At 39.7% G+C, this 26,900-nt stretch overlaps 1 protein-coding gene across 9 annotated transcripts in view; it reads left to right on the top strand.

Annotated features, from left to right (window-relative positions):
- LOC134213509 (P protein-like) overlaps positions 1 to 26,900 on the top strand; it is a 92,510-nt gene that overhangs the window by 45,824 nt on the left and 19,786 nt on the right. For 3 of the 9 annotated variants that reach the window (XM_062692628.1, XM_062692631.1, XM_062692630.1), the window contains exons 2-4: positions 11,325 to 11,782; positions 12,239 to 12,295; positions 22,989 to 23,157. In XM_062692628.1, the coding sequence (XP_062548612.1) occupies positions 11,437 to 11,782; positions 12,239 to 12,295; positions 22,989 to 23,157 (572 nt within the window). In that variant the 5' untranslated portion in view covers positions 11,325 to 11,436. Of the gene's footprint in view, positions 1 to 11,238; positions 11,783 to 12,238; positions 12,296 to 22,988; positions 23,158 to 26,900 lie in introns of all 9 variants that reach the window. The other 6 variants (XM_062692636.1, XM_062692637.1, XM_062692633.1 and 3 more) reach the window with 5 other exon arrangements.

The raw sequence follows: 26,900 nt of genomic DNA, 5'->3' as shown, positions 1-26,900 counted from the left end.
AATTTGCTGTGTATAACTACATCCAATAGCCTTTTTGGCGTAGACATGAAGCGTAGTAATTATAAGAAGCAGGCCAGTAAGGTTTTGGGATTTTTAAGCAAAATGTGCTGCGAACAATATTCGGTAAGGTTATTGTACATGGTATGTACCCCACAAATGATGAGACACTGTATCTAGAGGAAAATATGACGCCTTTAAAATATGGCAGACTGGCAATGGGCTGGTCTCATAGTGCGAATGTTGGAAGAAAGAAATGTGAATACAACATTCAATAGAGAACCATATTTGGGCTGGAAAAAGATGATAATTGCTAAAACAATTGAAAATAACGCAAAAAAATAATAAAAGCATAGTTTAGGAAGGCTTGAATTACAGAAATTGATATTTTTTCAAATATTTATATCTATTTCAAGATAGGTTTTCCACACAGAAAAGTCTACAAATGTGTACATTTTCAATTTGGAGGATTAATTACAATGATTGATCCTTTGTTGGGTTATCAATTGACTTTTTATACGGTATATTAGAGAAGAATACAATATAAATCACTTTTTTCAAAAAATTGCCGATGAAATATTTTAAAACACCCCGTACCTCATTTCTGATGACCTTGCCTATTTTTCTGTGAAAAAAAATCAGAGGTACATGAAACTTCGATAATAATCCATTTTTTTACACCGTGTGGGTATATCTATTTATGTGCATAAGATTACGATGCAGTACATAATCTCCATCCAATCTCAATCCAGGAATCTCATTTAAGGACAAGCATCACATAATCCAAAACTAAATTCACTCACGTTTTCAAGGGCACACCACTAGATACGGAGGCAGCGGAGAACTTTTGTTTTTTTTATTATTTCAGCTTTTCTGCATGACAGCATGCGTGGATTAATGTAATGCCAGTTGTGCGATGCTTTCATATTGAGTGGTGTGGCCTTGAAAACGTGAATGATTTTAGTTTTTGATTCTGTGATGCTTGATGCTTGTCCTTAATAGGGGACGCGGTAAATAATCGATGGTTTTCCAACTGAAAAGTTCCGTTACAAGGAGAGAAAAAAAGTTGCTCGAGACCCCTCGGTAGATTTTTTCAAATAGTCACGAAACGGAAGTTGAAGAGCTATATTTTTACGTAGTGAAAGTTTTAGCGATGCTAATTTTTTTTGTCATAAAGGTCCCCCATAAACACGCTGTGGAATAGGTGGCTGGTGTAAATGGTATCTGGTCGGCATCGCTTTCATTCCTTGTTCACCGGAGAAATAACTAATAGTCGAACAAACACACTTAAAAACAAATTTATCAGCTGTCTTACTTACCGTTTTTAAGAAAATATTTACCAGAAACGTATCTGATAAACAACTAATTTCTTCCTGGACCGAAAAAAAAAATAGCTGTCGATTTGTTATTGTTGGCGACAAACTCTAATATAACTTATTTACCTGCAAACACTATTTACTAACTGAGTTTCAAATTTTTGTTTAATGTTGAACATCAACTAATTCACTTGACTTCCAAAAACTATCGAAAACTTTTTTTTTTAATTCGAAGCGAGAGACAAATTTGTCGAACGCAAACAAAAGTGTGCATATACAAGAAAATCATCATCTCTTCACCGTTGCCATATTTATTTATTGGAAAAAATCATTGCTGAAAAAATATTTAAATATGTTATGTATGCTTCTATTACAATCCAATTTTAAAACTTTAAATACCCACACCCAAAAAACAAATCTGACAATTATTGTATAAAATCTTGGCATATACAATTCTGTAAGCTTTTTATACAGATATTGTATTAAAATAATACAAATCTGTAAGATTTCAATACAGCAATTGTATTAAAATCTTTCGAGATTGTATATGCCAAACTATTATACAGTTTCTGTAAGGTTCTTATGCATAACTGTATTAAAATCTGCTATCCGCATTTCGTAAAGTCTGGCAACATAATGTATCAGGTGGCATATTTTTAACACCACATTTTCACCCACCCCAGATGTAAACAAAATTTATGTATCGCTGCTGCACTTTTCCGTACCTGCATCACTATTACAAACAAGCGATAGAGTCATTAGTTTTCAAAACTAAGAGTGCATCACCCTGCTTTAATCCATCTAAGGTAACAAATGACGTCGATATTTCATCCGCAACCCTTACACTTGATTTCGATCCGTCCAACGTTATACGAATCAGCCGTATCAGTTTCGCCGGAAAACCATGTTCAAGCATAATCTGCCATAATTCATTCCATTTCACTGAATCGTACGCCGCCTTGAAATCAATAAACAGATGATGTGTCTGCAAGTTGTACTCCCGGAATTTATCAAGGATTTGTCTCAGGCAGGGTTGTAAATATTCGTCAGCACTGGATGAAGGTGATGTTTTTTATATCATTTTTTTATTTTCTTCCTGCTTTGAAATCAACCTCACATTCCCGGAGAGGCAGAAAAGTAAACAACAGAACTCACATCACCCACTGCGCCGCGAAGATGAAATTTACCACAGCAAAATGTACACATTCACCCAGCAAATTGAAAAAATTCACCACGCGTTTAAATGGGCCACTCACAGTCATACGGTAAGGCGTGAACTGAGCAGCCGGTCAGAGCGACTTGTGAGTGGCTGAATGCGAAATTGAATGGTCGGCGTTGGAAATGATTTTTCGGCTGCACCCAGTCGCACTCACCACGGCGGCGATGAAGGCGACTGCAGATTATACTGAGATCCATGTTTTTCACTGCATTGACTGTGAAATATTTCTACCCTGGTCTCAGGGTAAACATTTGATCCGTCGTTGATCGGCCCTCACGAAAACCTGCTTGGTATTCGCCGACGAAGGACTCTTCAAGCGGTCTCAATCTGTTGAACATGATACAGGACATAATTTTGTACGTCGAATTAAGGAGGGTTATTTCTCGGTAATTGGCGCACTCCAGTCTGTGCCCTTTCTTAAAGAGAGGGCAAATGAGGCCGCCCAACCAGCTAGCAGGCATTTCCTCGTCTACCCATATTTTCGACATAATATGGTGCAGAACTTCATAAAGCTGCTCACTGCCATGTTTGAGAAGTTCAGCCGGGAGCAGGTCCTTCCCCGCAGCCTTATTGTTTTTCAGCTCTTAAACAGGTTTTTTAACCTCATCTAGTGTAGGTGACTCCACAGCTTGTCCATCGTCGCCAATATTTATTCTGCTCACCGATACACCGTCACTTCCACTATTCAACAAAGTCTCGAAGTGTTGCTTCCACCTGGCAGCCACTTCGGTTTTATCTGTCAACAAATTCCCTTGTTGGTCAATGCAGATGACGGGAGATGGCGCTGTCTTTCTCCGCACGCCATTGACAGACTCATAAAACCTCCGCATATCGTTCTGTTCCATTTTATCATGCGCCTCACTAATAACTTGTTCTTCGTACTCTTTTTTCTTCCTGCGGTGGGTTCGTTTTTCGGCTGCTCTTGCTTCCTTGTACCGATTTCTATACGATCGGGTACCCGACACCAACATTCGGCATTTGGCAACGTTCTTCTCGTCTGTCACTCTCTGACACTCCACATCGAACCAACCCGTCCTGGGTCGCATCTGTGCAGTGCCTACCACTTCTCGTGCTGTTGTGCTCACCGCTCCATGGATCGACTCCCATAGATCGTTGATGTTGTCGCTAACGTTGATTGCACTTATCCGTTCGTCGAGCTTCTGGTGGTACTCAGCCGATACTCCTTCCGCCGACAATCGCTGGATATTGTAACGCATCGTTCGCTGTGATCTTTCGTTTGATACAGTTGACAACCGTGATCGAATTTTACTGACAACGAGGTAGTGATCAGAGTCAATGTTCGGACCTCTGAATGTCCGCACATTGATAACATCCGAGAAATGGCGCCCGTCCACCAGAACATGGTCTATCTGGTTCCAAGTTTCACCATTTGGGTGTCTCCAAGTGTGCTTTCGGATGTTCTTCCGTGCAAAGTAGGTGCTACTGATGGCCGTCCCTCTGGCAGCAGCAAAATTTACTAGCCGTAGGCCGTTGTCATTGGTAGCGGAGTGAAGGCTCTCCCTACCGATTATGGGACGGAAAAAGTCCTCTCTACCGACCTGAGCGTTAGCGTCTCCGATAACAATTTTCACGTCATGCTTTGGGCACTCTCCATAGGCTTTATCAAGACATTCATAAAACGTGTCCTTCACGTCGTCGGATTTATCGTTTGTCGGTGCGTAAACGTTGATTAGGCTGTAATTGAAGAATTTGCCCCGTATCCTCAACACACAGATTCGTTCGCTATTGGGTTTCCACCGCATCACTCGCTTCATCTGCACACTCGTCCAGGTTCATTTAGGGTCCTGACATTCCAGGTACCGACTTTCCAATCATAGTCCTTATTTCGTTGCCGGGTCGGTTGCTAAAAATAACGGTCTCTTTTTCTTCTATCTCCATTTTTCGTGGTATATGAGAGGCTTCAGTAAGCTACCTTACCAGGGTCGCGTTACCTACATCGCGCTGGTGGGACTGCCACCTTAGGTATAGCTGACGCGATACAGCATTTCGTTGATCAGCCGATGGGTAACAGGCAGACGCTGTTTGAGCCGCACCTCCTGGTGAACAGACGCTCGCGGCGTACCTTCTCACTCTAGCTGATATCAGAAGGACAACAGTGCCCAGGCTGCAATACCAGCTAAGTACAGAACCCTTAGCTGGCGGTCTTTTATCTTCGGACGACCCGTGGAAGCGTGAGATAGGAACTTGTGGGGACCAGAGCTCTGTTCTGCCCCTTTCTAAACTTAAGAACCCAGAAAGGTAAGCCTTATATTCTCCGTCGACCAGCGCTTCTACAATGTTTACAATCTCCTTTTTCTTATTGGCATTACATCACTGGGACTTTCTTGCCCGCAGCTTAGTGTTCATTAAGGTTCCTCAGTTATTAACTGCAAGGTTTCTAAGCCAGAGCACCATTTTTGCATTCGTATATCATGATACTCTTATGCCCAGGAAAGTCTAGAAAATTTCCAAACCATAAATTTTCTTAGACCGTACCGGGAATCGAACCCAGCTACTTTCAGCATGTCGTGTTTGTAGCCGAGCATCGTACCGCACAAAGGCTAAGGAAGGCTCCAATGTTTACAATAATAGAATATGTATACGTTTTTATAGAGCCTCTAACTAATTTTCACGGCCTTTCTTTAATTTCATTAACCATTTCCTTTCAAGACTAATTGCGCTCTCATCTGGGAGACTCCAGACTAACTTTCCCACCAATAAAACAAAATATATGTTCATAGTCATGTAGACACTGGTTCATTTCTTTATCGCCAGAAAAAGGGAACAGGCAACACAAATTGTTTTTCTCTTGAACGAAGTTTTAGGTGGAATTGGGGCAACTTAATGTTCATTCAGAATCAGTATTGTCTGAGGTACTGGTTAGTGGTAGATTGAAAATGGTTGTTTGATACTACTCCGAGATTATCTTATTAACATAGTTTGTTTTTAGATAAGTATTTAAAGTATGGATTTAGTCTCTGGTTAACAGTCAAATGCAACCTATCTATGTACTGTTATTGACTAAAGCAGCAAAAGATATTGTAATGCGCGATTCCCGACTTACCCTATTTGTAACCATATTAATGCTTTATATAGGGAAGCAACCTCCAGGAAGATGTATCGGTTTACACGATCTCAGCGGAGCATGAATGATTGAGAGGAGGCGGGCGCGCCTTTTATTGGATCATCAACGTCGTAAAATTATTTAGTTATGATTTGGGGCGTTTGTGGATACTAACGCGCTGCGTCTGGGGAAAAGTTTTCTTACCCAAGGCCAAGAAAAAAAACGGTTTCATGGCGATTTGATTCAGTATAGATCTGAGACCGTCGCGACGGTTCGTGTGCTGATGACGTTAATTGATGATGAATAGGATGTTATCTCAATGGGAAAATTGGAAGTAATTGAATGTTGGGAATTTGAAGTGTCAAACAAGCTTACATTATGTGACTGGCAAAGGTAACAAGCCTATGAAAATCGAGAATTTTCGATAGTTTGTTAGTGAAATCGGTAAAGTCCGGGATGAAAATGATTAATTTCAGGCGAAAACGAAATACGCCGTACATATTAGTTGATACAAATAAAGACGAGGAATTAAATTAAAATATTGTAACTCCTAATTTAGGCCTACGCAACGCCAAGCAATATACATGCCTCCAAACTTCTTATTTTTGTATTTTTTATGTAACTTGCTGTTCGGAGACATCTATTTGCGTTTCAAACATGTGAAGCCATGAAAGAGACTTTTCTTCGTCAAGCGGCCTAATAGTAGCATTCGATCCCTATAATCTACTTCCCTTGATTATAATCTACTTTGCTTGATTAGCATTGAATCGAACCAAATGATAGGTACTAGACAAAGAGAACCTTTCAGCAGGCACCATTCTAATCACCATGCATACCGTTGTCACATCATACTCAATCAATGACGAACCTGTCCACCCGAGAAAATTGAATCAATGCCAAGAGCACCGCTCTTTGATGAAAATCAGTTACAGTTTCAAAGTACCTTTACCAAAGCACCGCTTTGCTGTGCCGCCTCTTTTCCCACCGTATGCCTTCGCTAATATACTAAGGCCGGTCTAGACTCGTTCCAGCTACTAAATGGTCGTAATCTTCATCTATTTCCAATTACCTGATGCCTGTCTAGGTTTTGCTTAGTTGATGGACCGAAGTCTCATTTGGACGGAGTTAGTCGTAGAAGTAGAAGCTACTGAGCGGAAAAAAGTAGGGTACGAAAGGGTAGAAACATGGTACCCTTTTTTTGCGTACAGTGTGGACTTTTCCAGAGTAGGAGGAAGAAAGTACTTCTGTGGAGCTAGTCATGTTGCAATCCCATCGCCTAGGGTGGTTCTATGTATTAGGAGCCATGAAGTTACAAATATACACCATTCCATATTGGCAACGCGTTCGGAACATTTATGCTGACAAAATAGAATGGTTTTTGTTTTCCCATGATACATAATTCTTTACTTATACTATTCTAAGCGTTTTGCCTGGAAAATTTTCTACGCGATTTTTTTAAATGATTTTTCTACGTTTGTATCGGGGTACAACCAGTTTTTTTTCAAATTTGAAATCTAAGCAACTTTCCTTGAATTTTTTTCACGCGATTTTTTTACGTCGGTTCAAGGGTCTAACCAGGTTACGTGGGTTATGAGATTTACGCGGTTTATGTTGCCAAAATCGATTGTTGCAAAAATTGAATGCGGTCTATAATGAGAAATCTTTATTCATTTTCTCGTTGAATAATTTTATAAAATGCTTAAAGAAAGCAAATGCATGATTTGAAAGCAGAAATCATATTCTCACTTGCCTTAAACAGGAGGGAATCATATCTCGCCTGGCGTCTGCAGGGCAAATGAAGGAATAATATAGATATTCCCTTTCCAAAAAACCGAGCAAATGCAAGAATTTGAAACAGGAACCCTATCCTCCCTCCTATGATCTGTCATGTTACTGAGGAACAAAGTTATGTTAGGTTTATTCGTGTTAATAGGCCTGTCCAATGCCACACATCTTCCCTCTTTTCTAAAAAAATGACTAGAACCTTGTACTTCTGTAAGAAAAACAAAACACTTCTGACATATTATGTATAATGGGGTTACTATCTTACTGTGATACAAGAGCATCTTGCTGCAAACGATTACTTGCGGCATATCAATGTTCTACGAGTGGTTTATTTTGTGATCAATAAACACTTTTGTATCATCATTGTGGGTGCAACACCTAAATATAAAAATCACTCTCAGATACTCCCGTGCAGTGACATCTCGATTCGCAAAAAAAAAATTATTTTTCAATAACCCTATTTCACTTGTATTACAAATCATGCCCAATACTACTACTACTACTATCTCTACTCTCTTCAAACACACGTCTATTTCACTGTGTATTCACAGTTTTGAAATATAGAAAATAAATAAAAACTAGGAACCAAGGACGGAAATCTTCGTTTTACTATCAGTTGCATCGATGCTCAGTAGGCAGCTTCGTCATTGATTCGTGTTTGTTTTGATCAGACGCTCGGCGATGCAGGCACGAACATCTCGCAGCATGCTGTCAAACTTCCATACCAAATTTACCGCCCGATCTTCAATAGCCGATTGATAATCGAGCGAAAAAAATGAAAATCTACCGGGGCCGATATGAATATTTCAAATTGCGGTTAGTTTACACCGATAAATGATGATTATTCTACTTTACATACTGAACAGAGGCATATATTTTAGGAATCTGACTTCAAAATGTTGAATCCACGCACCGCAGTATGGAATGATATTCATATTTTGAGATTTCAAATTGAATATCAATGTGCCAAGCTGAAGATTCATTTTGACACCGCTCAAAACAACGCTGACACCGAGAGTCGACGCTTGCTGCTGTTCGTGCACATGCCGTCCTATTCATTCGCACATTCAAATTCGGGAAGGACTAGCAACTTGATTGTGTGTTGGATGTCAGCTGTTTGAATGTAGTTGAAATGACTTTTTCTGTCCCTGCTAGGAACCGTATCCGGAAAAGTATCAAATTACGGCTTTTAATCATAGGCGGATATATATATTCGCAATTAAAACATGCTTGTCGTGCGCGTGTGACTTTTCGGATCTACCATACTTCTTCTACCACCGTAAAGCAAAAAACACTTGAATGCGGGGTCCCAACACGCAGAAGTATGATCTATCCCATCCATAATAACTTTCTTCTAGTGTGCGTCCCGCCAACACGAAGGAAGAAATTATTAGGTGCGGGCGTCCCGCCACGCAGAATTGTGATCATTCCGATCCACAATAACACTTTTCTTCTTGCGGGCGTCCCACCAACGCAGAGAAAGAAACACTTGAATGCGGGCGTCCCACCGCGCAGAATTTTGATCATTCCGATCCACAATAATACTTTCCTTCTTGCGGGCGTCCCATCAATGCAGAGGAAGAAACACATGAATGCGGGCGTCCCACCGCGCAGAATTGTGATAATTCTGATCCACAATGATTCTTTTTGCTGGTGTCCCACCAACGTAGAGAAAGGAACACTTGAATGCGGGCGTCCCATCACGTAGAACCGTGATCCATACGCAGCTACACCAATCTTTATTTGCTAAAATCCTTAATCGCACCTTGACACGAGACATGCAAAGAAGATTCTTTTTTTTTCTAGTTGTGACTCTTATTCTTTTAATTATCACAATTGGTCATCAGTTTACAACTGTTTCTCTTAAATGTCACGTAGACTCTCTGAAGCGCTAAAAGTGCAAGATTAAAAACTTTCGAACAATACTGCAATCTTTCGTAACTTTGCAACACTAGTTTGTAGTGATCTGGACTTGATTTATTATAAATCAAGTCATGGATGGGCGGAAATACCACACAAAACAACAACAACAAAATTCATCTAATTGAAATATTGCCTCCTAACTGTAATTTTCCTAATTCACGTGGTAGTATAAATTTATGTCACAGTATTATTCCATTTCATTACACTTAGGTTCAAACTACTTAAATTAGGAAGAAGACGACAACACTAAAATTATAACACAAAGTTTTGAAAAAGGAAATTTATTTTGAAAATGAAACTCATTTTGAAAATGAAAATTGTAAGTTAATTATGGAACAACATGTCCTCATTATTATAATCTAGAGTATATTACATTTTACTGAGAATCGCTGCTATATTCTTTAATGGTTCGAAAGAAAGATACAGTCAAGCATGCGATGCTGTTCTGTCTTATGCGCGTTGTTCAGTAATGCTAGACTTCCACCGCTAGCTTCGCTAGAATTTCAAAACCATGGAAGGACCCAAGGAAGGACCACATTCTACGGCAAGGATGCCTAGGCTAGATGTACTAGTTGTGGCTATAGCACCAGTTGTCGCACTAGTGGTTTATGTATATGCCAAATGGCCAATCAAATCACCGCAAACCAAGTTCATATCGATAAAGCATATTCATATGATACGATAATACCTTTGATCTCCTCCAAAACAAGCAAAGCATAATTGTAAAAATTGATTTTGCTTAACTTTTAACGTCCTTTGCACCAGTTGGCGCAATAGTGGTCCCTGTTCGGCCAGTCCCATAAGAAAACAATGGGATTTGCCAAATAAGGAACCAAAATTAAGAATAGTGCCACAACTGGTGCATGCGTTCCTATTATGGATCAACAAATTTTATTGTAGTTTTCACAGCTGTTCTAAGGAGCAGGAAGTAAAACCTTTCACTTGATATATAAAGTCCACTCACATAGGTGTTCTTATGTATGGCGACAATTGGTACACCCACCCTATATGTTATGTGCCGAAAGTGTACAGTTTAATTTACTTCACATGATCATTCTTGCCAATAAATCATGTTGGTACAGAAAACAATCAGATTCTATGTTATCGTGCCACAATGTATAGCTCGACAAACCATGAAGCGTACATGAATGAATGTATCTTAAGAAAATTTTGATGACATGTCCATCAAACTATTTCATTTATTACGCGACGCAGAGAATACATTATTTGAACACTTACCCAAGCTAAAATGTAGTGATGTAACTCCTGTTCAGATATTGGTTTTTCATTTTAGAAACCAAATGAGTGTCATAATAGATTTATGCCACTCATTTGAGTTGCATAATGATCATTATAGTACCCATTTCATTGGTATGAAAAAGTAGGCCGTTTTATCACTCAAACGCAAACTGTAAAGGGAAGATCCATTAATTACGTAACGCAAAAATTGAGCATTTGCAACCACCCCCTCCCCTCTTGTCACACTTTTTGTACGAAGCATCTGAAAATTTTGTATGGATCGTCACACTTCGCTCAACCCCCTCCCCCCTCTAAGCGTTACGTAATTTGTGGTCGCTCCCAAACCAGGTTTTATGATAAAAAAATGTATTTTTCACAAACGCCATGTCTGTCAGCAAACGTCCGGTAAGCGATCTACAAATTATACAACTGATATTCTATAATCAGTGAACTTTCTACGGCGATAATTACAAGTCGTCACTTGGTAGAAAATACCCTACCATTCCTCAAAGGTTCTCAATCCATAAGAACCCCCCTAATCAAAGCACCGTATCCATCACAGCCCCACGCCGATTTAGATTGCTCCCTGTGCCGTGCTGCTCGCTGTCGTCGTCATCACCGTCCGTCCGTCGGACGAATTCAGTCGATTGAAGCAACAGTTCGTTTCCCCATCATCGCTATCGTTATTTGCGAAGAAAATATTGTCCGCAACGGACGTGCGGGAAGCCTGTTGGCTTTTCCCAGTAGCAGGAAAAGCGTATTTAATTAAAAGTTTAAATAGTTACCCTTCGATCGAAATGGTGTGCATCGTAAAGTCTTTTGAATAATGAAGTGTCTCAAATAGTACGTGAAAGTTAATAGCGAGTGTTAAAAGAACAAAGAAAGTCTCCGGTATGGATTACCTGGACAAGTTAAATATCTTTCGACGGCGACGTAATCTGCCGTCGGAAACGACCGACACCGGCGGATCGGTATCGTCTCCGACCATAGTCCTATCGCCTGCAAGCCCTTCGGCGGGCGAAATATCCACCAGTTCTTCGGGTGAACCAAGTGGAGTGGCCGATCCCGAGAAGAAGCAAAAGAAGAAAAGTAAACGAAAGCGACACGTTTCCGTTGTTCCTATCAGTGAGGTAACCGAGGCATCGCTGGAACTATGGCGAACCCTCCCAACCAAGATCCGGCAGGACCCGAGCATGGTGTCGTTCCAGCAGGTTGAACTCGAACACTCCCGGCTGCATGGTGAGTAGAGCTTTTTCTTCTGTTTTTCTTTTCGGTATAGCATTTCGATTTCCTTTGTCGATGGCACGAGTTAATTGGAATTCCAATCGGCTTAGAGACATTCGATATGAGATGATGTCCCCGCGCTTCAAAGTCGCTCTGCAATGCATTGTGTAACTCGATATCCTTGGTGTGTAGACGTTCTGGATCGTTTGGTTGCGATAAAAACGATGAACGTGGCCGGCTGCAAACTTTGTGTAAACTATGCGAGTGAAAAAGAAGTGGGCCACTATCGACGGCATGGAATCATGTTTATTTATGTGGTGAGCGCTGTGATGTGCATTCAAATATGCAGTTATATTCAATTATTTATATGAAAAAGTAGAAATGGAATTCTAATAACTTCATTGTTGTACACTGTTGTACTTTTTATTTGTTTCGTTCATATTTAAAGAAGTGCTATCTTTTCAATCCTAGCCAGCATACATGGATATTCGCGGGGTCCAAGTCCCGTCGAGGCTCATTTTTGTGAAGGTTGGTTGTCATAAATCTGAATTTATGCTTGTATTTTTCTTCATCTAAGGTTAGATTGCCGTTTTGTTGTTATATGTAGCAATTTTCCTAGCCCATTATAACGGGAAGTATATAGTAAAATAAACGTAGAAGCACTTTTTTTTTGCTAATTGCAGATACTTTTATTTTGATTTTAATACTTCCGGCTTCCTCCTCGAACTTTATTTGACCCCTAATTGTACCTAAAAATAAAACCGATTGATCTTTAATCCCAATCCAAGAAGCTACAATTGGTGTGTTCTTTATAAAGGCTTGCAAAGAAATTAATAATATTTATTTGTAAGTAGTCAATTTCTAGAAAATAATAAGGTACATAGAACTAATATAATTTATTATTGTCTTCCCTTCTAATTTCCAACAAAAGTATTCGAAATTGACACACAGCCAGTGGTTATAATAATGTATATCAGCGGATATCAATCTGGGGTATATGTGCCCCTGGGGGTATCATAATCGCTGGCATCACAGGGTACTTAAGACCGAAACGCCTATTGGCGGATGTTGTATTGAAATAAAATAAAAATAATAAAACTCTTTGATTGGGTTTGTTTTAGCAACAGATTCTATAACATAGGTCTCGTTCTTTTTTGACATGCACTTATTCTTTTTCTTCATTGGCATTACATCCCCCACTGGGACATTGCCGCCTAACAGCTTAGTGTTCATTAAGCACTTCCACAGTTATTAACTGCGAGGTTTCTAAGCCAAGTAAGTTACCATTTCTGTATTCGTATATCATGAGACTAACAGGATAATACTTTTATGCCCAGGGAAGTCGAGACGGTTTCCAAACTGAAAATTGTTTTGACCGGCACCGGGAATCGAACCCAACCATCACTGTAATATGGGAGTTAAATATAGTTACTTTTATGCTGTGAACAAACGGCGACACCAGTCAAAAAGCATTTTGTCAAATGTATTGAAATAGTAAGATAAATCATTTTAAAATTAATATCATCAAACCACCTAATCCACAATATCAAAGTTTGGAAATGAAACCAAAATTTTTCAGAAGCGAACACTAAGTAAATAATCCTATCAAATCTAGAAAATTAAATTTGTATTTAAAACGATTTCTGAGGACTTAAAAAGCTCAATTGAGTTTCTAAAAAAATGTTCAACTTCAGAATTTCGACGGACATGTGACGATTGGACAAATCAAGTATCCGAAAGATTTTTTTTCACAAATTTCATATCTATTTGTTCACTTCAAAACATGTATTATGCATATGCGCACCCAAGTTGTTTAAAAAAAATGATTTTCGTATGGCCGAGTTGCCGAATAATATCTCGCGCTTAGTTTCATAGGGGCGTAACTGTATTGATCGATTTCTTTTAATCGATTTTATATTTTGTTAATAACTCAATTGTTTCTTAAGCTACAACCGTGATTATTGATTCTGTTGCAAGATACAATCATCCTTTATCACACAAAACCATTAAATCATCGTCAAACACGCGCATTTCGGCACAATAATAAAAAGAAAACATCGACGAAGGGAAATCGATCAATACAGTTACGCCCCTATGAAACTAAGCGCGAGATATGCAATTAATTTAAAAATGTTTTAGGTGAGAATAGTAGGCGAGTTGTCACCGGTGATAACATCGCAAGTTTCGGAATCAAAGGATAATAAACACTTAATTATCTCTCTTCATAAGAGGAGTTAATACTATCCCATTTAATTCCACCACTTAAATGATTGTAACTTTACAGATACGTATTTCGACCTCAACAGTAAGGCCGTCTGGAGAAGGGCTGTTTGGCCGAATACCGTTCGACTGAATGCCATTTGGCCGAATGCCTCTAGGCCGAAAGTTATTTGTCCGAACAGACCATTAGGCCGAAAGGATCATTTAGCTGAAAGGGTCATTTGGCCAAAAGGGTCGTTTGGCGGAACAGATTGTTTGGCCGAAAAGGTGATTTGGCCGAAAGGGTCATTTGACCGAGAGGGTAATTTGGCCGAAATGGTCGTTTGGCCGTTTCACTACTCACTTCTCATTTCTCACTTCTTCTTATTGGCATTACATCCCCACACTGGGACAGAGCCGCCTCGCAGCTTAGTGTTCATTAAGCGCTTCCACAGTTATTAACTGCGAGGTTTCTAAGCCAAGTTACCATTTTTGCATTCGTATATCATGAGGCTAGCACGATGATACTTTTATGCCCAGGGAAGTCGAGACAATTTCCAATCCGAAAATTGCCTAGTCCGGCACCGGGAATCGAACCCAGCCACCCTCAGCATGGTCTTGCTTTATGGCCGCGCGTCTTACCGCACGGCTAAGGAGGGCCCCTCATTTCTCACTGCTTACTATAAAAAGTGAGAAGCGCGAAGTGAGTAGTGAGACGTCTCACTACTCACTTCACGCTTAAAACTTTTTACAGCGAAAAGTGAGAAATGAGGAGTGAGAAGTGAGACACCTATTCGGCCAAATGTCCGGTTACCCTCCAATACTTTTTCCGAACTAAATCTATCACATGTTGTACATATGCATAATCAAGTTTCAGACATAGTAATTAATTTCCACTCCGGGTGGCTTAATACCCGGCATATAGGCAATTAACTTTGAATGTACTAAATAATATTCTTTAACCGAAAAAACAGGATTGGAAATTGGATGATGTGTGCAGTTGATAAGATTTCGGTCTCTGGGAGGAAACAAAGTTTGTGGCGCAAGTGCGCTGGCCAGGCTGAAAACTGCAATCAGAACTATTAAATAATGACAAGTTATGACGATAATGCAATTTTAGAATTTAGGAATTTGGGATTCAGGAATTTATTTGGGGATTTAGATTGACTTATTTATCGGCTTTATCGGCTATTTACTCAATCCTAGCAGCACAATCCAGACCAATTTGGTTGCAGCAGCTCAAATGTGACTAAATTCGATTGCATATGAGTCACAGACAATTTTGGTCAACATGTGTAGCTAGGAAAAGTATCAGGGAGTAGATAATCGTAGCCCTAGCCGTTCGCTAGGGTGCGAACAAGTATGCAGCGACAGAATGTGGAAGGGAGACATACTTGCCTTTCGTCCTAGTTGTGGGCAGCTTGGTTAGTGGACTGAAAACCACTTTGCTAATACAGGCCTGCCATAGCCGAAAAACAAATCAATCATAATCACGATCGAAAAATCTGTTTCTAATTGATTTCGGAATACCCATTGATTTTTTTGGTTTTCAATGGAATTTTTTGTAATTTTCACTGATTTTTTTTTTCGAATTTTCTTGCGAAACTCCATATTTAACGTAATAAAAATTAGCTGTTGAATGATTTTTTTCTCACATCTGTCACACCAAAAAATTTTAACCTGTGGAATGAGGCGTAAGTTATTCCAAGTATTCCTGGAAGAACTCCTGGATTAATTCCAAGTTGAATTTAATGATACATATAAATGAAGTTTTGAAGAAACTCCTGGAGGAGATCCACTGAAGCTCCTGCAGTGATGCTTCCTTCCGGGAATTCCTCCTGGAGTTTCTTCAGAAATTTGTCTGGCCTCCTGTCTTCTCTTAGGAAATTCTTCTTCAAATTCCATCGGAAAATCATCCTAAAATTCCTCAAGGAATTCTTTCTTGAGTTCTTCTAGGAGTTCTTCCTGGAGTTTCTACAAAAAATCTTCTTGTAGCTCCTCCAGAAATTATTCCTGAAGTTTGTCCAGAAAGTACTGTTAGAGTTCTTCTAGGACTTACTCTCGTAATTTCTTTCTCTAGGGTTATTCAGAATGAATTCATGGCGCAACTCGAAAAGAATTCCTGGCGCAACTCGCAATGAGCTCAATCGGACATGATTTAGGGGCACTTAAAATTCATCAAAGTGTTGAAATGTTTGTCCACATCCACCACCCCGGGCAAGCGCCTGCTTTTAAAGAAGGGGTCACATCCATCATTGGCCTAATTCGGGCCAACGGCTACTTCTAAAGAAGGAGTTACATCCACCATTGCGTTGTTCCTGGCAAACGCCTGCTTTTAAAGAAGGATTCCACCATTACCTTAATTCGGACAAGCGTCTATTTTTTTAAGAAACGATCACATCCACCATTGGCAAAATCCGGGCAAATAACTATTTGAAATAAAAAATCACATCCGCCATTATTGGCTTAATCTGGGCGATACCCGGTTTATGTATGCTTTCTTCAAAAGAATTACGTCTTTTCAATTCTGTTATTGACCTGTGTTATATTCCTCAAATGTCTTATGAAAAATGGACATAGTTATGCCAAAAGTTCATGGCGTTATGAATTATTGTGCATACTGGGCAAACGCGTGCATGGCAAATGGTAGATGACCAATTCTGGGGAATTGTGCATTCTGGCAAACGGCTTTCTAGGGAAGGGTCTATTCTGGCAAAATGACTTGCAAATGACTTTCTGGCGAATGTCATACAACCGAATATGTGACTCTAATTAAAAAACTCAGCTCTCCGTAATCAGCTTCCGAGCCTCTTGAAAGGGGTCTTCCGAGCCTCTGGTAAGGAGCCTTCCGAGCCTCTTGGAAGGGGGCTTCTGAGCCTCTTGGATGGAAGCTTCCAAGCCTCTTGAAAGGAGGCTTCCGAGCCCCTTGAAAGGAGGCTTCCGAGCCCCTTGAAAGGAGGCTTCCGAGCCTCTGGTAAGGAGATTTCCGAGCATCTTGAAAGGAGGCTTCCGAGCCTTTTGAAAGGAGGCTTTCGAGCTTCTTGGAAGGTGGCTTCCGAGCCTCTTGGAAGGAGGCTTCCGAGCCACTTGACAGGAAGCTTCCGAGCCTTTTAAAAGGAGGCTTCCGAGCCTCTTGAAAAGGAGGCTTCCGAGCCTCTTGAAAGCAGGCGTCTGAGCATCTTGGAAGGAGGCTTCCGAGCCTCTTGAAAGGAAGCTTCCGAGCCTCTTAAAATTAATTTGCATCACGCCTGAGTTTTTTTTATGCCAAAACGCATCACTTCACTCATTTGCCAAAAAATCATTTCGCTCTAAAAGCGTTTAAAATCAATTTGCTGGCAAATTAATGTTTACCCAAACAAGAGTATTCATTGTTCTATGCGACGAACGTCAATTCACGGTTTTCAACGAAGGAGAATAAAAGAAAACTTACGATGGTTGAAATGGATGATTCAACTCAGCCATGAGTGTTTAGGTGCTGAGTTGATGTGTTTCAACTCACGATTGATTTGAATCATCCATGAGTTTTGAGATTTGGAGTTTTTTCCCAACACTTGATTTGAAGCATTTACCTTTACTTTTTGAACTCTTTTTCCTTCCTACCACGAAAGCATAAAGCCCCAAACACAATGTCAGCGGAACGGCAAATTTGACAGCTAGCCCATATATTTTCTGTAAAATTTGCCGTTCCGCTGATATTGTTTTTTAGGCGTAACGCTTAATAGAACATTTGACGTTGTTGACATTTAACTGGCATTTGTACCGATGTGCTTCAGTAAAGGTGTGGACCAAAATCCTCTATGTCTGTATTAGTCGAAAAAATAATGTTAACATCGCCAACCACAGTGGGCGGGTGGAGTGAAACGTCACGTCTGCTATAAAAATTGTACTGAGTATGCCAGACGTGACGTCACATTCGGTCGCCTTCGGCAATCCAGCTGAGAGTTTCTCTCTCGAAAGAACGAATTTTCGTTGAACAAATACTACTTTAGGGTTTAACTCACACCTGTAGTAAAGCACATCGCATTTGTACCTAAAGTTTATATTTGAATGATAAATTTAACCCCAGTTAAATGAAAATTGCAATCAATATCGTCTGAGCATGATTCAGCACAGCACTATTCCGAACTTTTAAATTCAAGATTTTAGTCATTCGACGTTCTGTCCTTTTTATATTTTGTCCCACAGTCTTTCATACACTGTATTAGTTGTTAATGCAGGACTCAATAGGTTTTGATTTACGGATCGCCATGCATATTATTTACAATACAAAGCTTTGAAATAAAAAAATCTCAATAATCAAAACTGTATACATTTTTTTTATTGGAATCTAGCAGAACGTAACTTGCGTTGCTCGGGTTTTTCATGTTTCCGTTCGAGGCAGTAGCCAGGGGGGAGTGGTTGGACATAAAACGTGCAAATCGGCAAATCCGTTGCCTCAAAGGAAATGCAAACTCATTTTTATATATAGAAGATAGAAGAAGAAGATAGATAGAAGAAGAAAGATTGAATAGAAGTAATACACCCACCATTACGCATTTTTATTAGAGGTACCTTATGTACATGTACCTCAGGTTGAGAACCGCTGTCTTATATTAATCAAGGCCATATCATGTTTTGTTATACTGTTCATGGCCTCTGATCGGGATGCGTAGTTGAGCTGGTGAACCAATTGAATTCAACTCCAGAACAATTTGGGCTTATTTGAATGGTGAAACATTCGAAAGGGGTCAAGGGACTCATGTGAACTGGATTCATTTGAATGGCGGATCATTCGCAAGTTCGCTAGAGACTTATATGGACACGTTGGGTTGCTGTCGGCGTAATTGACCTAGTAGATGAATTGGATTCAATGGAGATCCTAGAACATCTGCGTTGGACTTATTTAGGGGAAGTGGGGGTAGCACGCCCATAGGGGTTAAAACGCGCCACCCCTTAATAAGGTTAAATATCCCCATTTTGATTATTCTCAATAGTCTATACGATAAAGCAATGAAAAATATTGCCATTGGATACATATATTTCATGATTTTTCTCTAGTTATACATGAAAAACTCGAAAAAACGATTTTTGCGTGTTTTGATGCAATTCTAGCTCGGTGGAATTTAGTCTTTCTGTCGCTGTTATACATTGATAAATTAATAATTGAGCCATGAGCCATGCTGCTTACTCGTGTTCTTTATGTTCCACACGAAATCGTCGTCAAAATGGTTTTAAAACGATTTTATGGGCCTTCAAACTTCTGAGGTCGGTGTGGGGCATTACGCCCATACTCATTTCGTATGACCGAAACAGCTGAAACATTCGGTTAATTGCCTTAATGTAGGCAATTAAAATGAAAATCAGTACGATAAGCACATGCGCGTTTTAACCCATCCACTGGCGCATCTCACCCCGCATGGTTTCAAAATCATTTTTTTTCGGGTGCTTTTTAAAAATCAAATTTCTGTGCAATAAAATGGACAATTAGATATCTGTTATCGGTAGTTAGTCGCAGATATGCTGTTCTTCAGTATGCGCTGATGAAAACTGGCTGAAATGGTGGTTTTCATTGATAAAAAAGGCATTTTCCTTAACGTGGGCGTCCTACCCCCAGTTCCCCTAAGTGGTGAAGCATTCACAAGGGCTCTAAGAACTTATATGAACATGCTGGGTTGCTGGTTTTTAAAACCATAAAAAGGAGGAGGGTGCGGAGGGGAGGATCTTCAAATACATAACATTATAATTCTCCTTGATTTTAGTGAAAATTCCAAGCAAAACTTTTAAGAACCTCTGTGATACATGGTTTTGAAAATTAGAAGTTCGTCCTGGTTATTTACGGATTAATAAGTCAAGGGCGGTGGCATATGCACACTGTTGCGGAGCGCCTTTTGAACAACCGAAATGACGCGCAGCACTCTGTACCAGTTTTGCCACATATACAGATTTTTGAGTCTTTTCGGACCAAGAATCCGTAAATACAGATTACAGATTTTGCAGAAATAAACAAATTTCATACAGATTTTCAGCATCACAGAAAAAAAATCATTTCTCACAAAAAAATCTTTTCCTCTTAGCCCTTCTTACTTCTGCAATATGTTCTTTGTACCTTATATTTAAAGATCAGACTAAGGCTAAGAGGGGAACTGTTGAGGGGTTAAAGTATGAATTTAGATCTAAGGTACATTAAAATTTTAAGAAATGTCTCTTCCCCGTGGAAACTTGTTGTTTCCGATAGCTTGGAAATCTACCGACAGGTACACACGCGGTTGTTGAATAAAGATTAAGGAAATGGTAGCTGGTAAACGTAACAAGCGAGTAGAAGTAAGCACTGTAGTAGAATCATGTCGACGGTTTAAAATTTGGGAGAGTATCTTGTAGGCGAAATACAGCAATGTGATTACGTGGTAGTTCCTACAATCCATTTTTTCGCATTGTTTGTAGATGGGACATATGTCCCGTATATACGACTCCTTCCATCCACTTCTGCGGCAGAGCCTCCTCTTCCCAAATTTTAGTGATAACAGCACCCTAGCCAGTGCCTCACCGCCGAGTTTAAGTTGTTCTTCTGGTAGTTGGTCAATCAACAGGGGCTTTGTTGTTTTTTTCAAGGAGGAGATCGGCCGGCTGAAAAACAACAAAGCCCCTGGAGTTGACCAACTACCAGGAGAGCTGTTTAAACACGGTGGTGAGGCACTGGCTAGAGCGCTGCACTGGGTGATTACCAAGTTTTGGGAGGATGAGGTTCTGCCGCAGGAGTGGATGGAAGGTGTCGTGTGTCCCATCTACAAAGAGGGCGATAAGCTGGATTGTAGCAAATACCGCGCAATCACATTGCTGAACGCTGCCTACAAGGTACTCTCCCAAATTTTATGCCGCCGACTAACACCAATTGCAAGAGAGTTCCTGGGGCAGTACCAGGCGGGATTTATGGGTGAACGCTCTATTACAGACCAGGTGTTCGCCATACGTCAGGTATTGCAGAAATGCCGCGAATATAACGTGCCCACACATCATCTATTTATCGACTTCAAAGCCGCATATGATACAATCGATCGAGAACAGCTATGGCAGCTAATGTGGATTTCCGGATAAACTGATACGGTTGATCAAGGCGACGATGGATCGGGTGATGTGCGTAGTTCGAGTTTCAGGGGCATTCTCGAGTCCCTTCGAAACGCGTAGAGAGTTACGGCAAGGTGATGGTCTTTCGTGTCTGCTATTCAACATCGCTTTGGAGGGAGTAATACGAAGGGCAGGGATTGACACGAGTGGTACGATTTTCACGAAGTCCGTCCAGTTATTTGCCCTTAGTGGAATATATTCAACCGTCAATTAAATGTAAAGTACTAAACTCGTCTTAGATGGTTGAAGCTCTAATGATATTTTTCTATTCTATTCTATTTTTTATATCTTATATATATTTTCTTATCTATCTATATGGAATTCTTTGAACCTTCTTCAAAATTGCGAGAGCAAACTATATGAAATGAAAGTGATTTAATTTCTTCCTCCTATGTATGTTCTACACAAAAGGCGTTCATATAGTAAACACCTTGTCTAGTAAATCATTTTCCTAATAGGCCATCTCCTATGCCACTATTTACGCTTGCGGAGATATAGAAGTAGATCGAATCTTACCATATTTTCATTGACTGCAAGGACGTGACTGGCACCAATGTTTTGCAAAAACATTAAGTATGTTGAAAAATTGCACATTAAGTATATTTGCGTATATTGATATTATCAGCTATTCAATAAAAAGAAACATGCTTCATCAGAAGAGTTATTCTCATTATCGGCATAAATTTTACTGCTTCTAGGAGATATGAATATATTTAGTTCGAATGTTTCCGTAGATCGTACTGACCATTGCTTATCTTCATACAGATATTAATCCAATCTAATCAACAATAAAATAATCCATTAGTCGTAGGCGCCATTTCCGTACCACTTCCCATCCATAAGCGCTGTCGTTCACATGAATAATCATCATCAATGCTGTAATTCAAGTGATCCAATCCAGCCATGTGGTCGCCCGGATGTTAGAGTGGTGCACTTGTTCTCTTATTCACACGATGTGCTGTTGCGTAGGGTAGCCAATAAATAATTTGGATGTTAATTGATTCCAATGCACAATTGTGCCAACACGGTATTTGTATTTCTATGATTTTGGTATAATTATGCGTAGAAGACTGTTATCAAATCTAATTCTCTAATAATTTTTGATCTTAAAAATTGAAACGACGATTAGGCTCTTAGTACATTCCATAGAGATCAACTCTTGTGACTAGTGCAAAGAATATAATCTATTCTTTCAGTCACATTAGGTGTTCTCAATTATTTGAGCATAGAGCAAAACCGCCGTTATAAAATTCAAGACCAAAACTTTATTTGAAACTTTCACTTTTTTTAAGATCTTTTCTTCTATGACCTAAGCTTCATAAAAAATAGGCCTAATCATGCATTCTTTTGTTACCTTGTTGGAGTTTACATTATATTGGTTACCCTATTCGACGATGGTGCACTAGAAAGCGTTTCCTGCACGTGGAACTGGGCCAAGTAGTTGTTGGTTTGATACGTTGACAGATAGAAAACACGATAGCAAACGGGAGCAAATTCGTGGGAAGGAAGTCATTGACTTTTGCGAAGTGTGGCCTACCATTTCTCTGATCCGTTGATAATCCCATTACGCTTCGTTCAATTAAACACTCACTATTGGTCATGAATGCTTAACTAGTTATATGCTTCAATCAAGCGATAAATTATGATACGTTTTGCTTTCATGATTGAACAATATCCGGTCGATTTAGTGTCTTTAGTAGTTGAACCGAAATAATTTTTTGACATATAATTGGATTTGTCTTGACTGTTATTTATATTATGTGTGTAGTATGTAGTATCTAGCTGTTCACCTTTTCGTAAATGAACTTATAATACGGTTTAATAAATCCTCTTTATATTCAAATTTCATTGACAATCTAATCGATGCAGTATGGTGAACCACGTACTTTACTTTCATTTCTCTTCCAATCGGCCTTCGTAGGTGATGATCATGAGGATTCTTTCCCGGAAATTCAACCGATGGATGACGACGAGGTCGAAGAGGAAGCGGACGAGGAAGACGATGAGGATAACGGAAACGAATTCATCACCATCAATGTCACCAACGAACAGGGCGAAAACAAGGAACTGGAGCACATCAAGGAGAAGAAGTAAGTTAGTCCGGATAAATTTAACTTCTGTAAGAATTCTTACATTTCTCATAAAACTAGCTTGTGTTATGCAATGTTGATATGAATGCAAGCGAATTTACTTTCAATTCTTTGATGGTAAAATTCTAACGTAAAATTACTAGACAATGTAGACGAGACGTTGTAATTTTTGCTATGATAAAAACCCAGATAATTGCACCAAGGGGTGATGGTGCCTTTTTGCCTTGCTCGTACATCAAAGTCGGATGACAACAAAATTCAACTTTTCATAGGAGGTCGGGAGACACGGGACCGCGACGATAGTCATAAGTACATTAGGCATTAGTACCTTAGGCATAATATGGACGTTTGGCATAATTCTGCCTTTGGGTTATTTTATATCTAACTTCCGTTATACCTGACGTTCATTATGCCTAACGTACTTATACTAGCGATCATCGCTCCGCTGAAATTGTAGGTGAAGTATTGTGCTACCTTTAAGTTCGACGATCTTCCGCGAGGAGAATGATAATGCATTGCTCTATACGTTCTTGTGGAGAACTGGCAGTCGAACGTGATCTTTTCTCCAGGAATCGCCCATCGTCGAAGGTAATGGCTGGTTCTAGTTCATCGTCGTTTCTCTGCTTCATAAGTTCTGCTAGCGTCTTTGAATCCCAACAGGTCGAACAGTGCAGCGATGATCGACAAATCCTTACATTTTGGATCAATTAAAGTTAATTGCCCATTTTTCGTGTATTGGCCATCTGACACATGATCATTAATTAACAATGTTCTGAAAAACTTTGATGTGAATATGTACAATGTGCATTATGTGGAAGATTTTGATTTTGAAAATGTATTAGAACTAGATAGTTTTCTTCAAAGGGACTCGAACCTATGACCCTCAGTACGCTAGACTTGTGCTTTAACCAACTAAGCTACGAAGGACTTCTATCCTTAATGACCTCACGCTCACTCTAATGTGGATCTGTACTACACACACATGTGGAAGCTTTGGTTTGAGAAATGAATTGTGTGAGCTTCGACTATGAGTCCGATTTTGGACTCTCGGCTCAGTCAATAGCCGCTAAGTTGCGAAGGCCGACGGAGGTCCTTCGTAGTTTAATTAACCTTCCAAACGTGTTCGGGTCAAAATGACTAGAATCGGACCTTCAAGTTGTAATGACTTTCTAACGCAACAATGTGAAGGTCTGAAACTTCTTATACTGCTGTTTTTTGTTTATCTCAAAACTGTACCTAATACTATTTCAGTAATGACGAATAATGAATGCAGACAATATTTCTACAGATGTTTTAGGTCCTCCAAACCATTCTGACTTCATAGCCTTGGTCTACCAGGTCAATTACGCTTGATACGAAACCAATAGCAACTCATGATCCAGGCCCTTGGAGGCCATGCGCATGATTTACTGTCTAGATATATCCAAACCGGATGCTAAAAGTTCTCCAAATCATTCTTGAGTTCAGACCGATGATTGATCCACCATGTCAACTGAGCTCAATACAAAGTCAATAGCAACCCATGGGGTCCATACATGCCCTAGGAGCCCAAGTGCATGATTCCCGATTTGGATATGTTCAATCCGGATGTTCTGAGTTCTCTAAATCATTCTGGACTTCAGACGAATTGGTATACCAAGACAACTGAGCTCCCAATCTAATATAAACTCATAGTGTCCATACAGGCCCTCAGAGGCCATGAGCATAATTTACTTTCTTCTTTTTTCTCTTCTTCTCCTTCTTCTTCTTATGATTTGCATTACACCCCCCACTGGGACATTGCCGCCTCGCGAGGTTTCTAAGCCAAGCTACCATTTTTGTATTTGTATGCAGCTAACACGATGAATACTTTTATGCCCAGGGAAGTCGAGACAATTTCCAAACCGAAAATTGCCTAGACCGGCACCGGAAATGGAACCCAGCCACCCTCAGCATAGTTTGCTTTAATGCCGCGCATATTACCGCTAGACTAAGGAGGGCCCCATTACTTTTTATATGTGTCCAAACCTGATGTCCTAAGTTCTCCAAGTCATTCTGGAGTTCAGACGAATTGTTCTACCAAGACAACTGGCCTCGATACCAAGCGAATAGCAACCCATGGTATCCATACAGACCCTTAAAGGTCATGTGCATGATTTACGATTTAGATATGTCCAAACCGGATATTATAAGTTCTCTAAATCATTCTGGAGTGCAGATGAATTGGCCTGGGCCCGATACAAAACCAATTGTAACCCATGGTGTATTCCCGTAACACGGTAGATCACTTTGACGTAGTGTGGTGCGGTGTAAGATCTACCAAACAGAGCCCTAGCTTAATCCATTTTTCTAGCTAGGGCAATAAGTTGTGGTAATTAAGGATTCATCGTATTTAGTCCCCGCTACCAACAGCAGTCTCAGAAATAAAACATAATTAATGTTACCTTGCAGACAGTTGAAAGACTCGAATTCCTCTGGTTTGAGGCTAAACTGTATGCAGCGGAAACAACTTTTCAAGCAATTAGTTAAAAAACCTCGGTACCCATCCCTAGGCTGAACTGACTGCTGGAAAAATCGCGTTAGGGGTTTAAATACGTACTATCTCTTCTTGAACTGGTGAACAATGGTAGTGAGAGGAACACACGGAAGTTCTTATTACTGAACAAATTCTCTTGCTTGAAATGGTCTTGTAGACAGAGCTAAATCCCGGGTTTTAAGAGTTTTACTGGTGATATTCTAGAAGCAAGACAAGGATGTGGCTAGGGCTCCGATGCATGGCCAAAAACAGTATTACTGTTCTGTTTTCTCAAGACAGGATTGATTTCCTATTGATAAGGGGCGCGCCTTCAATGGGATCGCTCTCTGTGAAGGGTCTAAATAGCGGGACCTTATCATGGTGCTCTTGAGAAAACAAAAAAAAAAACAACTGTATCGAAACCGATACTGCATTGCTTATCAATAGTAATGGAGTAATTCGACATGCACTTGAACACTAAGGATACGGGTAACGCTACAATAGATCTAATAACTGGTCGCAGTGGCACACCCGAACAGGAGAAAAAAAAACCCATGGTGTTCATACAGGCCCTACCTGGTAATGTGCATGTTTTACTAATTAGATATGTTCAAACCGTATGTACTAAGTTTTCCAAATCAGTTTGGAGCTCAGACCAGTTGGTGTATTTAGTCAGTTGGTTTCAGTACAAAATCAAAAATGACCCATGGTGTTCATATAGGCCTTTAGCAGCCATGCGATTTACGATTGAAATATGTCCATAAACTGTGATTTTAGCTCACAAAATCATTCCGGAGTTCAGACCAATTTATTTACAATGTTTTATGGTTTATAAATTATCGAATACGATGATTTCTACCATGCCAATAACTCTAGGTACGGAACCGATAGCAAGTTATTATGTTCATTTACATCCCTGACGACCATGAATACAGTCCCATTCCGATTTTGGCAACACCCGTTTTTGGCAACATTTTCTTCCCGATTTTGGCAACAACCTTGAAAACATTTTTTTATTACTATTTAGAGCTAAAAAGTTTTCTCAAAAATTAGCGAATAGGTTTGAATATTTCTGTTGAAAGGCTTCGACTGTTTTCTACAGGATTAAAGAAATGTATCAGTTTTCGACAATCAATTGTGAGAAATTGTTTCAATTTTATTTCAATTGTTTGCATGTTGGGTAATAAAAGTTCATCGTGTTGAATACATAAGACTGAGAAAGCAAAAAAAAAATGCAGAACAAACCTTC

This window comes from Armigeres subalbatus, chromosome 2, assembly GCF_024139115.2.
Source record: "Armigeres subalbatus isolate Guangzhou_Male chromosome 2, GZ_Asu_2, whole genome shotgun sequence".
Lineage (NCBI taxonomy): Eukaryota > Metazoa > Arthropoda > Insecta > Diptera > Culicidae > Armigeres > Armigeres subalbatus.
The sequence above is the reverse complement of the archived record's forward strand: the minus strand, read 5'-3'. Positions and strand labels throughout refer to the sequence as shown.